This window comes from Rhinichthys klamathensis, unplaced genomic scaffold (assembly GCF_029890125.1).
Source record: "Rhinichthys klamathensis goyatoka isolate OS25496 unplaced genomic scaffold, OSU_Roscu_1.1 h1tg000060l_1, whole genome shotgun sequence".
Lineage (NCBI taxonomy): Eukaryota > Metazoa > Chordata > Actinopteri > Cypriniformes > Leuciscidae > Rhinichthys > Rhinichthys klamathensis.
Genome location: NW_026606605.1, coordinates 1,784,538 through 1,802,500, shown reverse-complemented (window position 1 = coordinate 1,802,500; position 17,963 = coordinate 1,784,538). Strand labels below are relative to the sequence as shown.

General features: G+C 39.0%; 2 protein-coding genes across 42 annotated transcripts in view; both read left to right on the top strand.

Moving 5' to 3' along the window:
• Nucleotides 1-5,765, top strand: part of fbxl2 (F-box and leucine-rich repeat protein 2) — an 11,141-nt gene extending 5,376 nt beyond the window's left edge. Inside the window, exons 7-14 of the mRNA XM_056249611.1 lie at nucleotides 227-353; nucleotides 771-845; nucleotides 947-1,077; nucleotides 1,156-1,216; nucleotides 1,319-1,363; nucleotides 2,400-2,456; nucleotides 2,602-2,814; nucleotides 5,192-5,765. Coding sequence (XP_056105586.1) covers nucleotides 227-353; nucleotides 771-845; nucleotides 947-1,077; nucleotides 1,156-1,216; nucleotides 1,319-1,363; nucleotides 2,400-2,456; nucleotides 2,602-2,814; nucleotides 5,192-5,299 — 817 coding nt within the window. The 3' untranslated portion in view covers nucleotides 5,300-5,765. The remainder of the gene's footprint in view (nucleotides 1-226; nucleotides 354-770; nucleotides 846-946; nucleotides 1,078-1,155; nucleotides 1,217-1,318; nucleotides 1,364-2,399; nucleotides 2,457-2,601; nucleotides 2,815-5,191) is intronic.
• A 2,910-nt stretch (nucleotides 5,766-8,675) lies between these two features.
• The window catches only part of clasp2 (cytoplasmic linker associated protein 2), a 66,503-nt gene continuing 57,215 nt past the window's right edge, over nucleotides 8,676-17,963 (top strand). For 28 of the 41 annotated variants that reach the window (XM_056249575.1, XM_056249593.1, XM_056249590.1 and 25 more), the window contains exons 1-6: nucleotides 8,676-9,492; nucleotides 11,244-11,322; nucleotides 12,774-12,877; nucleotides 13,129-13,220; nucleotides 15,248-15,323; nucleotides 16,260-16,357. In XM_056249575.1, coding sequence (XP_056105550.1) covers nucleotides 9,295-9,492; nucleotides 11,244-11,322; nucleotides 12,774-12,877; nucleotides 13,129-13,220; nucleotides 15,248-15,323; nucleotides 16,260-16,357 — 647 coding nt within the window. In that variant the 5' untranslated portion in view covers nucleotides 8,676-9,294. The remainder of the gene's footprint in view (nucleotides 9,493-11,243; nucleotides 11,323-12,773; nucleotides 12,878-13,128; nucleotides 13,221-15,247; nucleotides 15,324-16,259; nucleotides 16,358-17,963) is intronic. The other 13 variants (XM_056249587.1, XM_056249561.1, XM_056249578.1 and 10 more) reach the window with 1 other exon arrangement.

Below are 17,963 nucleotides of genomic sequence, written 5' to 3'. Positions count from 1 at the left end.
ATAGAAAGAACGGCATCAATTTGAAATATACATTTTGTAAACATTACAAACGTCTTTACTGTCAGAAAGAAAACGAAAGAATCTTAGCGACCCCAAAGTTTTGAACGGTAGTGTACATTTTGGTTTCTTTGTGTGTTTAGGTTTGGATAGTGCAGTGGTGTTTGAGTTATTTTGTAAATATTTTGGTTGCTTCATACCCTCTTCATTTGCTCCTTCTGTCTTCTAGTGAGGGCTGTCGTATGTTGGAGAACCTGAACCTGTCCTGGTGTGATCAGATCATGAGTGATGGCATCGAGGCTCTCAGCCGTGGCTGCACAGCTCTCAGAGCTCTGTTTCTGAGAGGTTGCACACAGGTACACACACATATATAAAAACACAAAACACATGATGATTGTTAAAGTCGGCATGAAATGGAAATTTCTTCCCAATTGTGATGTATATCCGAGTGAAACAAAAAAAATGTAGGGTGGAACTTGATTTTGTCCATGGGGAATTGATCAGATGGTTGTGGTTTTCTATTGGTGAATCTCATGTGAGTGACAGGTTGCCCCGCCCTCGCGCCGCTAAACGCATCATCAGAGAAGAGAAGAGATGTCGCTGCAAGAGGGAGGGGAAGTAATTGCGATGAAAGATTATGAGGCACATGAATAATAAAGAAAAAGATGTGCACGGATAAATCATGTATTATAATAAATACTGCAATATTCCATTAAAACCCCCAAAAATGGTCAGTTTTGATTTCATGTTGACTTCTAAATATGTCATTTCAGCTTGATGATGCTGCACTGAAGCACCTTCAAAAGCACTGTCCTGAGCTCATGACAATCAACATGCAATCATGCACCGTAAGACTTGTTACAATACCGGAGTTAATTATTGCATCTAAAAAAAAAAAAAAAATGCACAATACACATTAGAACCCTAACACGGTTTATCCATCTTGCAGCAGATCACAGATGACGGCTTTGTGAGTTTGTGCCGGGGTTGTCACAAACTGCAGATGGTCTGTGTGTCTGGATGCAGCAACATCACAGACGCTTCTCTGACTGCCCTCGGCCTCAACTGCCAACGGCTCAAGTAAAGCTTTCTTCATCTGTACGCAGATCAGCACACACACACACAGTCATTCATTCTCATTGCTTGTGTTTTCCTCAGGATCCTGGAGGCTGCTCGCTGCTCACATGTGACTGATGCTGGTTTCACTGTTCTTGCCAGAGTGAGTAATCACACGAACACCCCAAACATGAACGCATGGATTCGGAGAGCATGCTTTGAGCTGATGACAGGATTCTCAAACAAACTATTCCTTCTGTTTTAGAATTGTCATGAAATGGAGAAGATGGATTTAGAGGAATGTATTTTGGTGAGTTTATATTAAATCCATAATTCAGAAAAGCTGTTGTATATGGCCTAGTTGTCATGGGCGAGTTTCACTTTTGTGAAACGGTAAAATATATATAGATTTGTTGGTATTATATTATATAATGTGCTGTATAGTTATTATGGCTAATAATATAATCACCAAGGCTACAAATATTTGATTAAAATATATGAATATTGTGAAATAGGCAAGGCAAGGCAAGTTTATTTATATAGCACATTTCATACACAATGGCAATTCAAAGTGCTTTATATAGAAGAAATTAAAATAATCAAAACAAATAAGAATAATTAAAACAGTTTAGAATAGAAAATCAAATAAAGTAGTACTGGTCCACCCCTATCTGAGATGGAAGAGATTGAGCCGGTTTACGGTGTCACTGGACCTCTAAATATTATTATAGTTTAAAAACTGTTTTCTATTTCAGTATGTGTAAAATGTCATTTATTCCCTTGATGGCTAAGCTGAATTTTCAGCATCATTACTCCAGTCTTCAGTGTCACATGATCCTTCAGAAATCCTTCTAATATGCTGATTTGCTGCTCAAAAAACATTTGATTCTGATTATTATCAATGTTGAAAACATTTGTGCTGCTTAATGTTTTTATGGAAACAGTGTTGCATTCTTTGATTAATAGGCGGTTCAAAAGAACGGCATTTATTTAAAATATATACATTTTATAACATTATTAAATGTATCCATGCTGAATAAAAGTATTAATTCTTTAAAAGAATGACGTTAAATATTTGAACAGTACAGTAGTGTATATAAAAAAACATAAAAATGTTGCAATCAAATGTGATGCATATAGAGTGTATGGTTTGTTATTGACTGGTTTAAAAAAAATGCTGTTTATCCTTCTGTTTTGATTTATTATAGTTTAACTTGAGCAGTTTCAAAGAAATCCTGAGGTTTTTCTTTTTACTGCTTTTGAGCTGTGTCTGTTTCCTTGCAGCAATTTATCCTGGTTAGTCGGGATGCTAAAATTAATGTTCTGTGTCTGTACGTCCCATTCAGGTGACTGATAACACCCTGGTTCAGCTCTCAATCCACTGCCCTCGCCTGCAGGCGCTGGTGAGTGCCAAGCAGTGTTTGAGAGAGAGTGTGTGGGAGTATTGCTTCCATGCTTGTTATTTATGGCTTTCTGTAAAGGAATTATAGAGCACATTTGTTTTCGTCTGCTCACTTCTATGTGTGTGTGTGTGTGTGTGCTTTCTAGAGCCTGTCACACTGTGAGTTGATAACAGACGACGGGATCAGACATCTGAGCAGCAGTGTGTGTGGTCAGGAGCGTCTGCAGGTCGTGGAGTTGGACAACTGCCCCTTGATCACAGACATCACACTGGAACATCTCAAGAGTTGCCAGCGTCTGGAACGCATTGAGCTCTATGACTGCCAGCAGGTCTCCCGCGCAGGCATCAAACGAATCCGGGTCGGTCAAAAACAATGGCTAGATATGTCACGATTCCCACACATAGTCTTAACTATAACAACCATGGACAGACTAAAATGATTAATTTGCGGAATTCAAATGTGCAGTGTCAGTTTGCAGTGCCAGCAACACAAGTACAGTGTGTAAATGCTAGAGATGGGCTTGAGTGCCTGAGCAATGATCAATCACAAAAAAAAATTCTTTCTTTTTTTTCAATTTCACATCTGTTGGATCTCTTAACAAACATGTCAAAAATGGGCCTGAATTAATTTGTACTTGGTTACGGTGTCATTAGGGGTAAACTGGTCTGTTTCATCAAACAGCAATTTGTGTCAAATAGCATAGCAATCATGACGATTTGTAGTCCTGGTCGGCGTCAAACACTGGAGAGGTTTTGGTTTTCATACAGGACGCATTATTCTCACTATAGACCAGTGGATAGATTGAAAATTGGTTTTGCTGATATTTTTTGCACTTATTTGCACTTTTCTAGTAAATCAGCCTGAGGTTATTTAATACAGAGTCTACCTATAAATTAACCATATGTAGGAAAATTATGAAAATTGGCACACTTGTAGTGATGATAATAAATAGTAATCTGACCAACTTTGGGGTCTCTAGGACCAACTCTATAGCGCCATCACCAGTTTCACATTTGAAACTGTTATAATTTTTGAACCCTTTCATCTAGAAAAATGTAACTTAGAACACCCGATTACTCTCATCATGCTGATTACATTCAACATCTTGCATTAAGACTCCACCCATTACAGTTGTGGCCATTTTGAAAAGTACAGTATTTAGTTTTTTTGCTACTCCTCCTTCAAATTCTTATGAAAATTTGCACTGATGATCTTTGTACAATGTCGCAAGCTTAACCCAAAATTGGTTCAGAGGCTGTATCTCGGCCAAAGTTTGATCAATCAAAATGAAATTCGGTAGACCTAATCAACACCATGTTCTAAGGGTCCATACCAAAGTTGGGAACAGCGCCACCTACGGGTCATGAGATCTGAAAAATGGCTATTTTTGCTAATAACTTTTGATCAGTTTGTCAGAAAATCATGATATGGATTCCTTGTGTCATGCCGAAAACATAGATACTGATTGTGCCAGGATCGGACGAACCATCTTTTTGAAATTTGTCGTAAATTGCAATATCTTTTAAACAATTTGACATATCGGCCACAAAATTCGGTAGGTATCATCATCATCATCAGCATTTCCTGAAGGAAAACAACTTTTGAAAACATTGTTCAAAATTTGATTTCTCTGTGTCATTGTTCCTTGGTTTATGCCAATATCTTCTGGTGATATCTTATTGTTCATTTTCCATTAATTTGCCTGTCCGCCTCCGATGTGAATGAAAAATGCTATTCTTCCTACAAATTTTGTCCAAAATCTGATCGGATGAATTTTGGACTAAGCTGGATAAAAACGGATTTATGATATTCACTACCGTTCCTGAGAAATACCTCTCCGAAGCTGACCTTGCCTGTGTTTTTTTTGTCTTATGTTGATTAGCATAGCATGCTAATCTGGTTAACATGCTAAGTAATGCTTTTGTGTGCTCATTCTCACACTGAAAGCTCTTCTCAGCAACCTGATGAATGTGCGTGAACTGAGCGGCGCACTCTGCTAAGCCACAGTCCCCGAACGTTTCACGTCGTGGGTTCGAATCAAGTGTGGCACATGCCCAGTCCGCAAGAGGTACTGTGGCCAGAAATGGTGCAGAAGTTGCTTCCGTTCCAGACATATAGTGCCTTTCTAAGAATGATCTCATCTGAATACAAAATGCAGTGCATTTATGTGCAAATTCTTCATTTTGGTTATTGAACTATAGAACTTCGGCATCTGTGTGAGCACGCGTCTTCCCAGTGGCGCAACGAGATGAGTGACAGGCACCTGACCCAGAGATTGTGGGTTTGATTCCCGTGTGGTACAACTTTATAAAATTGTGTGTAATGTGTCATTTAGAGCCAATAGCTGCACTTCTTCCTACAGCAACTCAAGTCTCTGTACAATCAAACAAATCACAATGTTCGTGGTATGCTGTGTAAAGCAACAGGCTATAGCTTAAAAAATAGTTTGATCAAATCCAATGTGTGTTTTACTGTACACATGTCAGTGTGACTTGCAGTTAAATTTGAGTTTTGGTCCTAACCAACGTCACAAGCAATAGGGCATTATGGTCATTTGGCTTCTATTTTGGTCAATAGCCCCACCCAAACAAAACTCTCATTGGTCCACATAGCTTTTCATCAAACGTTCTGATTGGCTGTAGATTTTTTTTCTTCTCTTTGTAGAGAAAAATTGCTTGATCTAGATCTAGTCATATTGTGCATTGTGGCTGATTCTGCGGTTGTTTCTCCTGTAGGCTCACCTTCCTGAGATCAAAGTCCACGCTTACTTCGCCCCGGTCACACCCCCTCCATCAGTCCACGGAGGAGGCCAGCGTCTCTGCCGCTGCTGCGTCATACTCTGACAGAAGGAGGAGCCTCTGGGAGACGCCATAGAAAGTCAAGCTGTCAGTCAAGCTGTAAACTCCGCCCTGCCCCTGCTCCACACCACTATGAGGCGCTGTGTGGGGTTGTGGCTACAGGAGGCATGGCTTGTTCAACGAGCGTTTGCCTGGCAGCGTGATGGACCTGAACAAAAAAACGCAAAATAAATACAATGCAACGTGACAAATACTACGTACATACAATACCACTTACTTGGATGTACAAGGAGAAAAATCAAGGAGCTACCATGTAAAATATTTCATTTTTGGATATATAGAAAACAAAATACTTAAAGCATTATGGAACTACTAAATATAGAAGGAACAGGCAAAGAATTTTGTTTGAGGCATTCTGATGCCGTTACGACGACTACACAGTGTTTACGTCCTGCTCCTCTTCCTCAACCAATAGGATTGCATTCTATTACGCTGAGAACAAATAGAAAAACAGAAAATGAGCAGCAGGATGCAAGTCTCTGGAGTTTTGTAGGATACGCCTCCCGCCGATTGATCATGTGACTTTCTCAAACCTGAGAGCAGGAAACTTTGAGCGTCTCTGTCTGGTTTTGCGCGCGCGTGTGTGTGTGAGAATGTTTAAATATAGAAAATGAAATATAACACTACAACAAATCAACCCATATTAAAACTGGAGTAAAATGGTTTTTATTTTCTGTTTGTGCTCACTTTAATTTGGAGAGGACGGAAAAAATCGCAGTTGAAATCATGTGAGCCGACGAGGGGAAGAGAAGGACTGAGAGTGTGCATGCAAGATTAAGTCGATTTTGCTCCAGTTGTGGAGTTACAGTACGTCACAGTTGATGTGAATGTTCAAATTTAGACAACATGTGCTAAGGTTGTACATCAGGAATATTTGAGTTTCACAATGTTTCAGTGCAATATTGAAAGCCCAGGCCATGTGACAGGATTTAGAAGAAACACTTATTCAGGCATTTCCTTAGTCTTCTCAATCACAACTTCACTTACATGTCATTAAAGGGATAGTCCACCCAAAATAAAAAATTCTGTCATCATTTACTCACCTCATGCTGTTCCAAACCTGTATGACTTTCTCTTTTATCTGTGTTATCATAATAAGCTATTTTGAAAAATGTCTCTGCGTGTTTGGACCCCATTCTGCAAAACATCATCTGTTGTAGTTCACAGTCATGCAGGTTCGAAACAACGTGAGGATGAGTAAATGATGACAGTATTTTCATGTTTTTTTGTGTGTGACATGGATAAGATTTTAGCATAATATTATGCAAAAATCAACAGTTGGAATACGTCAAGGCAAATATATCAAACTTAACCCATGCAATCTTGATTTAAATGGACAGTTCAGCCAAAATGTAAATGTCTGTTATCTGCTCACCCTCATTTTGCTTCAAAAACCTGACTTTTTTATGTGTGCAGCACAAAATGTTAGTCTGTGTGTGTCAACATTCACTTTCATTGTGGATCAAGATGCAATGAAAATGAGTGATGACCGAAGGTTTCATTCTGTCTGAAATTTCCTTTTGTGTTTTTTCAGAATAAAGAAAGTCATATGGCTTTTGCGTACAAAGTGAATGATATTTTTGGGTGAACTGTCTCTTTGAGTTTACAGTCTCGTGCATAATACTGTTCAACAGGGAGTTTGATGCATAACATTGCATATTTAAAAACATGAGTTTTGCTGATGTAAACAGCTGCTGAGTTGATCATGTAATCAATGGAAAAGTTTTTTTTGTCAGTGTGAGTGCCTTTGATTTTGCAACTGGAGGGAGGTGGTTACACACACACACACACACACACAGAAATGCTCGACTCAGGGCTGCCGTGAAGTTCATCACATTTTTTTTCTCTTGTATTTACCCATATTTAGCTGTTTTTTTACCATTGGATATGATGATGATGATGTCATTATTTCCTATCAATGCATACACCAGTGATTCCAGTATTCTTTATCTCGACCATGGAACCACTTTAGAAGGCAATGCTAAACCTGTCAATGAAAGTGATTTTTTGTTTTTGTTTTGTTTTTTATTGTTCTGTAACAGCTAATCGGTTGCCCTCCTTCTCTCCCATGTTTTTTGACAAAGATGAAACAAGTTACCTGAATGTCCTTGTGTTCTGGTTGTTAATGTGACATTTCTTTAAATAAAAGATCTGAGCAGTGTGTCACATTCCGGATTGGTTAGTTCTTATGGTTTCATATATTATACACTATTCATTGTTGATGTAAATTATTTGGGGTTTTTTAACCTGTGGTTATAATAATGCATGATCAATCATTTTGGATTTTAACACCTAAACACACTTAATAATGACCTGAAACTAAAACTAATGCATGGTAATGTAATATAGACAGTCCTAGGGGTACCTGAGTTTTTTTTTACCTGACTGTCCACCACGTGTCCTGTATTGTAGGCATGTTTTTATATAAAAAACAACAAAAAAACAAGCATCAATTAGGGTCTCAATTCAAAATGGATTTCGAATTGCATTGTAACATATATAGGCTCTACAAATGTAAATCTATTAATGTGGTGTGCATCACCACAAAATTTATTTTAGTATGCTGTACTCTATAAAGAAGGTAATTTTTAGTATGCACACACACACACACACACACACACACACACACACACACACACACACACACACACACACACACACACACACACACACACACACACACACACACACACACACACACACACACACACACACACACACACACACACACACACACACACACACACACACACACTATGTACAAGCACAAATATTTGAGTTTGGAAAACATTCAAATGCCACTAGAGGGAGACGAAGACCAATAAAAAGCAATGGAAGACCATAGTGAAAACAAATACAAGCGTGTACATTATTCAAAACAAAAGCAAGTATAATCTGCTTGGTGCTTATAAATGCACAAAATGGTTCTATGAAACAAGTGTATGTGTGTGTTTATGATATGATATTATAATGATACGAGGTATGTTATAATTAAGAAATAATAATAATCTAGTAATATTCAAATCTTCAACAATTTATTCAGTAATTAATACCATAAGGAAAAATGTCAACACAATGGAATAACTTGAATCACTAAATCCACTACTCGTGGAAGTAGGGAGTATGCTTTAAGAACAACAACAACCAATAATAATAAATAATAATAATAATAATAATAATAAAAACATGTATAGTGTCTCTCTTGATACTATATAATAAACGTATCCTGCCATACTGCACACAGTCTCCGATGATGAATAATAAATTGTGTACAGAAATTACAGAATGAGGATATTTTCATTCAGGCATCATGCTGGACATCTGTGCGGCGTTGAAGGACCTCAAGGCCTCGGCCCAATCACTTTTCCTCGGCATCGTTTGCTGTTCAACACTCCAGTATTGCGGCTACCGGCGCTCCAGTAGCCGTGGTCGAAGAGAGAGTCTTGAGCTCGGAAGGCAGCTGTCAAACTGCGGATTATTTCTGGATTAAGTGCGAACACGAGACCTGTGAGAGCAGTGCACGGACCGGCGAATCATCCACTCATCTCCACGAGCGATTTGAAGCGGGCTGTTCTGAAATGGTGTCCGGGAGGGAAGAGAGCCCCGGCGGCAGGCCCCAGGATACTCGACCATAACGGTTAAAGCTAACAGTGTTAGCCGAGACTGGTCGGATACATTTCCACTGTTTTTATACGCGCCTCGCCGCCTATTTCTTTTCACATCGCTTTATTGTTTAGGAAAAATACACTTTTTTCGGAGGATCTACCATTTCGTTCCTGGGGAACTTTGTTGAAGTTGTTTATTTTCCGTTACTTCATCGTTAATGCACTAACAACAGACCTCTAAGTGTCTTTAAAACCAGTATTTGACTTCCGCTTTGTCCACATTTCAGTTCCTCGCGTTGTTAACGCGACTCTGACAGTCATTCTGTCGTTGTTATTGTTTCGCCGCAACCTGAGGACTGACCACAAAGCGTCCCGATGGAGGACAATGACAACATGGACTATTTTTACCAGCAGGTTTTGCAGAAGGACGTGACCCGGAGGCTGCAGGTTGGCCCGGATCTCATAGACTACCTGAGCGACCCGCAGAGGTCCTTGGACGTGGAGCAGGACAAACCCCGCCTGGATAAAACCATAGATGAGCTGACGGGATGGGTCAATTCCAGCAATTTCAAGGTACATGGCTTGTGACCTGCTTTGTGGGGTGCATATTTAAATGAATGTGTGTTTTAAGCCAGATGGCATGTATGATGTTATGAAGGATGCATGCATTGTTCTAAAGTGACAGTCTCGAACATTTTATTCTCATATAATCTATTATTGCTTGTAAATCACCAATTGCATTAGGCTTGTTGTGCATCAAACTGACAGAAAAATACACGAGTTTATTCTTGAGAGGCTTCAGTCTGCTCAAATAATACATTAATATCAATGTGCATACATTACATATTCATTTGTGTCTGTGAGAGAGTGGGGGTGTTGTGAGGATGGGGGAGGGTTGCGTGGGTATTGTTACACTGGGGCTGAAAAGGCACATGTCACTGCAATGCATATGATTCATGCTTTTTTTGTGTGATACATTGATTAAGATTAAGAAAAGCTGTTTGATGATGCTTGCTTGTCATGTTTGGCCTGGGCGTGCAAGCAGAAGCTTTTATGCTGGCTCATACTGCTGCTAATATTAAAAAATGGTCACTTCTGCTTTATTTCCCATTTCTGTTTGTGTGAATCGAAACATGATTGAGTAGGGATGCTTTAAAAGCAGCATCAGACAGCTGATGGTTCAAGTCTTCGGGGACGGATGTTAATGGATGGCTATGACATCAGACTCATTGAGGTTGGGTTTTAGAAATGATGGCGGTGATTCATAAATTGGAGACACAGCTGCAGGCTTCTAGAAATATATGTGGTTTGATAAATGCAGGGTGTCAAATTCTTTGTCCCACTGGTTGAAGATCTGGTAGACCGTTTTTCACCTCTCCGCTAAAATGTTTTTGTGAATAATTTTTTTAAATATAATTTGTTTTTCTTGTAATATTTAATATACACTTCCTTTTCAAAAGTTTGGGGTCAGTTAGTTTTAATTAGTAATATTTTTATTTAGCAAGGATGCATTACAGTGAAGAATTTATAAAATGCTGTTCCTTTGAACTTTCTATTAAAAAATAAAGCAGCATAACGGGTTTCAACATTGATATGTTTCTTGAGCAGAAAATCAGCATATTAGAAGAATGATTTCTGAAGGATGATGTGACACTGAAGACTGGCTCTTTAGACAAGAGAAGCAGTGCTTCTTAAAGAATGGACTTGATTTACACATAACATTTTTACTCTATATGTCACACAAGGAAGAAACCAGAAATGCTTACTAATTGAATTAACTTGAAGAAATGAGGTTAATCCATAAAGTGTGGCTGAACCCATTGCTAAGTGTGTAGAATAGATGAACGCTGGCCAATTGAAACACATTTAAATTATTTCCAAAATGAAATGACCAGGTGTTCTCCCGTTTTGCCTTTCAGGTGCGCACACACACAAACACACACACTCTGTTGTCTTTACTCAGGACTCTCTCTGGATGCTTTGCCTAAAATAGGTCATAACTGGAGCTTCTGGGATGTAGTGAATATTTGATTGTTTCTCTGGAATGTGAACTTCCATCCTGCATTGCCAAGAAACACACTGCAGCGATCCCACCGCAATCCTCAAATATAGTCCGTCTCACAATCTTATTTTCATTCACCCACTCACACACAACAACAACAGGCATTCTTAAAGACATAGTGCACAGCGACGCAAAGCTCTGTGTCAGATCCTGAATCAGCAGAGTCATGTGTTTGAAAATGCTGTCCTACAGTTTGCCTTGGTGAGAGGAAATGTGAGTTTGACTTTTTCAGCTGATTTGTCTCTTTCTTGTTTGGTGTCAGGTTGCATTGGTGGGGATCGATATTGTCAGCGCATTCGTGGATCGGCTGAATGATCGCTTCAGAGGTTATGTCGTCACAGGTAAGCGGTGTGCTTTTCTCCACTAAAGTCCAACATTAGCTGAAGATCTTCTCCATTGAATAATCAGCAGAAAGGGGAATGCCGGGATGACTTGCCATGTATATGACACAATCCACCGGCTCAGTGCTTGTCTCTCAGCTGTTTGAGCCCCGCCCTCTCCTGTTACCATGGAGACGGGTTGTTATGATGGTAACAGATACCCCCCCCCCCCACTCATCATACCTCATTCATCTGAAAACATGGAACAAACGGAGTAGAGAGAAAGGAATGACATGACTTCACACCAAGTCTGCCTGGCGTACAAAAAGTGTTGAAAGTTAAAGACGAAGGGTCATTTCCGGGCCACTAGCATTGTTAAATTAAATTCTCTTTCAAACAGATAGTCACACCATTGTTTGTGCCAATGGTACGGTGTCAGATTACTCAAACTTGTATTTGGGGTAATCTTTCTACAATCGGTTTGTTTGGTTTACAAATGGTTGTCTTTGCAAATTGCAAGCTGGGATAGGAAAATTATATTAAGTATTAAATGTACATTATTATTATTGGGCTGCTTGGGATTATCAAAATGCAAAGGCTGCGATTTAATTAAGTAAATATATGTGCTGCATGTTTTAGAATGAAGTGCTTTTACACGCTCATGATTCAGTGTGTTAGTGTCTGTTTAGTGTCAGCCCAGTTCACAGTTAGGGCTGATCCACACAATCTCATCTCTGCATCTGCTTTGCTCTGAGTTTGGGTCTCGTATAACATGTGACAACCATCTTAAACATAACTTCTAATGAGAAACGTTTGTAAACTGGCTGTTGTCAACAAATGAGAAGCTTAAAGTCCTCATGACATTAAAATCGACACATTACTATTATTGTGGGGATCAGTTCATTCATGCAAGTTAATCCACAATAAAAAAATCTTTATTCAAAATCTGAAAATGTACTTCCACTCTGGAAGCAAGCTTTGATAACGAGCTGAACGGAACGCCCATTTTTCTAGATCCATTTAATTCCCAGAGTGGAAAAACAAGCCACGCCCTGTGTTTCTCATTCAATATTCGGTTTCATTCAGTAAAATACGTCACAATACTGAAATAAAGTCGTTTACAACTTACCATTCACACTGACATTAAAGTCTCCCTAAGGTTTTTCAATTTTGGAAAATAATGACATTAAGAGAGCCATAAATATGTGTTGTAATTTGATAATAATAATTACTATTGGATTTTTCTTAAATACTCGATGTTTTATTTCACAGTGAAATATTACATTATTATTATTATTATTATTATAGTTAAATACTGATGTATAATTACAAAATTGTGCAGCTCTACAAACATACACCACCAACCTGGAGATTTTATGTAAAAAAAAAAAAAGAAACCCAGGTTTTCAATCTTTTCCAGCCCTACTTCATTGTATTGTCTCTTAAACCCTTCTTTTGCATTTTTTCCTCAGTGGTGCCTGCGTTAGTGGACCGTCTGGGTGACGCAAAGGATCAGGTTCGAGAACAGGCACAAGGGCTCATTTTAAAGCTGATGGATCAGGCGACGACACCCATGGTGAGCTAACCATACAGCGGATATGATCATCACTATTACACCCATTCATGCTGACAAATAAATAAATACTCATAAAGCTGCTGTCTAGTGTGTGTGTATATGAGCTGCTGGGTGAATAGAAACACACTGGATCATTCTTGCTAGCTACTACTGCCAGTGATTCATCATTCCCTTCAGAGCTCATCTCTTTCTCTTCTGCTTTTGTAGTAACGAATCGAGTTTTCACTGTTTCTTTTCCTCTGTCTGTGTAGAACGTTTGGGAGAGGCTGATTCCTGGCTTCAAACACAAAAACTTCCGCAGTCGAGAGGGACTCTGCTTTTGCTTGGTTGCCACACTAAATGCGTAAGTCCTCGTACAATCCTATACATTCTTAATTTGTAAACACTTCCACATTTGTACCGGCAATCTTGTCCAACAGGTGGCGCTGATTTTCCATATCACAGTATTGTGATGCGATCATATCCCCTCGGTTTATCACAGACAGGACTGGATTCTAATAGTTCAGCATCCCAGAATTTCCCACCTGTTTTGACATCTAAATTCACAGGGTTTTAAATGTAATCTACAGACATTCATACCATGCAAGCTCCTTGTCGGTCACACACTGTAAACAAACTCGGCCCACTGAGGTAATCCGCTTACCTGCCTGTATCGCTTCCAGGAAGGTCAGATTAACAGACGTTCTCACTGAAGCGCTACATAAACGCTCATACACAAACAAAACTAGTTTCTCAGTAACTTTACTCCTCGTTGTTGACAAAAGAGCTGTCATGTAATCAACGCTGTATACACTCAGCTTTATACTACACTGTTATTATAATAATAAGATGTTATGTACCATAAAGTTTGCTTTTATTACAAGCAAGTTTGACAATGCCGTTGTTTGGGTTTTGTATTACATTAAAGAGATAGTTCACCCTGATATTAAATCATCTTTGTCCTGTTGGACTTATTTTGAGAAATGTCGGGGGGTTTTTTTTGTCCATACAATGAAAGTCAATGGTGTCCAGTGCTCATCGACAACAGTCTTCAAAATATCTTCTTTTCCAACTGTGTATGTATACACTATAAAATGATTTTTCAAAGTTATAAATAAAAACGATTATTGGAGGACGCTTTTACAAGGCAAGTGCGAGTTTATTTATATGGCACATTTCATACACTATGGCAATTTAAAGTGCTTTACAGAAAGGAATTAAAATAATCACAAAAAATAAAAGCAAGGAAAATTAAAACAGTTGTAAAAGAAATTAAAAGAGATATATGATACAGTTATAAAATGAAAGATGATACATAAATAAACTTCTCATCTGGCAAAACACCGGTGTATCATATTTTTCACAACTCCCAGTTTTACTCTGAGATTTCCCCATGGTGATTACACTGTGTCTGTGGTGTTCTTTAGCGCGCCTAAGAAATCTATTGGACGTCTCCGATGGACCCGATTTTCCCCTAAAATCGGACAGGAGGAGCTCTAGGAAACAAGAAAACACTTTTTCAGTCTTTCTACTTTAAAATTTCGCTTTTGATTCAATGTCTTACTTGGCGTTTCTTTGTAAGTAATTGTAAAGTGTACTAGTGATTTCTAAGGCCCTGTTTACACCTGGTATGCGTTTTGGTGGATCGGATCACAAGTAGACGGGGGAGACACATACTCGTTTACACCTGTTGGTTTAATCCGTCTCTTTTGTCCACTTTCAACCACTTCTGTCCTGATTTCTTCGAGGTGAGGGTCTATGGGCGGGTAAATGTATGTGTTTTTTCAGATCTTTCGATCTAATGGACAAAATAAGCTCACACAATTTACATATGAACGCAACGCACCCGGAGACGACGGAAAAACATACAGAGAGCAGCAGCTTTCATTTCTGCTCTGACAGCCGTAAGACCAGCCGAACGCTGTGAGTGTGTGTTAGAGATCAGGAATGGTGAGAGAATATTGTGCTTGGAACGTTTTTCATCTTCAAACCAGACATGGGTCTCCAGCCGACAAAGTTTAAATCCCGTCCGGCTAGAGCTCGTCCCATAATGTTTAATGTTAGGTCAGTAGACGGTGTTTAGTGTCTGTTTGAACACATTTGACCGCATCAGCATTTACACTACGAAAGCAATCCGGTCGATTGTGTTTTCCACTACCTCTGGAAGTGATCGAAACGTTTTAGACCCGTTTACACCTGTATTTAGTGTCGTCCACTTGTGATCCGATCGACCAAAATGCATCTTAAAACCAGGTGTAAACAGGGCCTAAATCAAAATGGTTCAAAGTAAACCCTACCTACACCCATTTTTTTCCAGTATACATGGATGTAGAATTTGAACTTGTTGTGAACTGTTTAGTCTAAGCTTCTTTGTTTCTCTCTTTCTCTTAGTTTCGGTGCTCAGCCCTTGAGTTTGAGTAAATTTGTTCCACATCTCTGTTCGCTAACAGGAGACCAAAACCCCCAGGTATGTCTGTGTATGTATGTAATGCTCGGAATGTGTGTGAAAAAGTAAAGTGAGTTGGACACACTCTCTGTTTCTGTCCTTTGTGTGTGTGTGTGAGGGAGGGAGGCAGTCTGCACTAATGTTAGGCTTTAGACAAGAACAGCTGAATTCAAGCTCCTGCTGGGCGAATTGCAGAGATGAGCATTAGATTTGGAGGTTGAGATGGAAGAAATGGGGAAAAGACGTCTTTTAGAGATTTGAAAAGGGAAGTCTAGATCAATCTCATGGTTCCACATATATATAGACTGGAAGAAATTGATATATTTATTCAGAAAAGATGTATTCAATTAATCAAACGTGACTGTAAAGACATTTATAAATGTTAAAAAAGATTACCATTTCAAAGAAATGCTGTTTTTTTTAAACTCCCTATTCATCAAAGAACACTGATTTTTATTTGTTTATTACAGTTTCCAGAAAATTGAAAAGTGAAGTGAGAAAAAAAAAACTTTTCAACATTGATTATAGTAATAATAATATTGAATCTTTCTTCAGCAGCAAATCATCATATTAAAATGATTTCTGAAGGATCATGTGACACTGAAGACTGGAGTAATGATGCTGAAAATTCAGCTTTGATCACAGGAATTGCATTTTAAAATATATTAAAATAGAAAACCGTTATTTCAAATTGTAATCATATTTTACAACATTACTGTATATTTGATCAAATAAATGTCTTTGTGAGCTAAGAGACTTCTTTTAAAAAACATAAAAAAAATCATACCGACCCCAAACTTTCGACCAGTAGTGTATTTATGAATCGGATAGCAATTTTATCGCGTCACAAACTCTCATCGTAAATGATTTAATTTCAGTCACTGATTGAAAGTGGGATTGTTGAATGATCAACCTGTAGTTGTGATTCGAGGTTGATTGTGTGTGTGTGTTCCACAGGTACGGGAGGCAGCGATATCAAGCCTGGTGGAGGTGTATCGGCATGTGGGAGAGAAAGTCAGAGGGGACCTCATCAAAAGAGATCTACCGTCTGCGCGGTTAGTATCATTTACTGTTGAACCCATAACCTTTCTAGAAATATTTATTTAACTTAATGACACTGTGCTTAGCCAACGAGCATCATTCTGTCCCAAACCCAATCACATGTTGTACCCACACCACAGTTGTGTTGACAGTTTCTGGATTGTTATAATTACTGACATGAGTCAGTTTTAATGACTTCAATCTAGCTGATTGTTTGTGGGTGATTAATTATGAAGAATTGTACAAATATCAGCACATGCACATAGGATGGACACACCCATATTTAAAGGAGCCTTTTGCTGTGGTAAAAGTGCGTAAGTTAGAAAAGCTACTCATTTGTGGGTATTCACTTATTGAATACCAGCGTTTTCAGGTATGACCATTAAAGGGCCCGTATTATGGATTTTTGAAAATGAACTTTCATGTAGTGTGTAACATAGCTCTAAGGCCCCGTTCACACTGCAGGCAAAAGTGGCCCAAATCTGATTTTTTTGGGGTCAAGTGACCAGGTCAGACTTCTTCAGAGGTAGTGTGAACACTCAAATCTAGCCCAGATCTGATTTTTTCAAATCAGATTTAGACCACATACATATGTGGTCCTGAATCAGACCCAGATCTGATTTTTTTCAATGCGGCCGCAGTGTGAACAATCAAGGCGGATTTGATGCGACTTTTACGTCAATCTACGTCGACATTTGTCACAATTATGCGCCGGCGAAGCCCTAGACACAACAGACACAGACAGTAGCCTAACATTAAAAACTTGACTAGATATGGAGAACAGCGATGAAGCGAGTCAATGAGAGTGAGGTGTTAGATCTAAGTAGTATATGGGGAGATACTTCAATTCAAGCTAGAAGGACCTACCGTAACCGCTCCATTTTTGAAAAAATTGCACACGAAATGGAAGAATGGCGACACAGGAGAACAGCGTCTCCGTGAAACTATTCACGTCATATTCCCACCACTCCTGGCTTTGTCTACGCATCCACACAGATCTCTGTAGTGAATTTGCAACCATAAACCCGCAAAAGTTTCCATTACACAAACATTATGAAATAAATGCGAATATGCTTACTTCCTCCATAACCTCCCGAACTTTAGTGCAACCGCGTGCTGCGTCTGATGTCATTGTTATTGTTCTTTTGCGCATGCCGGTTAGTTTTAAACCTCAAACAGTTCCCACTGCAATCAGATATAGGTCACATTTTAAAAGGTAATGTGAACAGCCAATCAAAAAATCAGAATTGAGCATTAGGACTTGCGGTGTGAACGTGGCCTAAGTCAGGGATGGGGAACTTCGGTCCTGGAGGGCCACTGTCCTACAGAGTTTAGCTTCAACCCTAATCAAACACACCTGAACAAGCTAATCAAGGTCTTCAGGATTACTAGAAAGTTACAGGCAGGTGATTTTTTTTTCAGGGTTGGAGCTAAACTCTGTAGGACAGTGGCCCTCATAAAGTTAATGTCTTTCAAAAGTAAGAGTCAATGAAATGAATCGCTTTTCAAACGAGTCATAAGCCGCTTCGTTGTGACGTCAAGATGAAACATTAGCATATTGCCCTCCCACTTATTGCGCACAGACACCAGGGAAAACCTCGACCTCATGTCAAGAAGAAG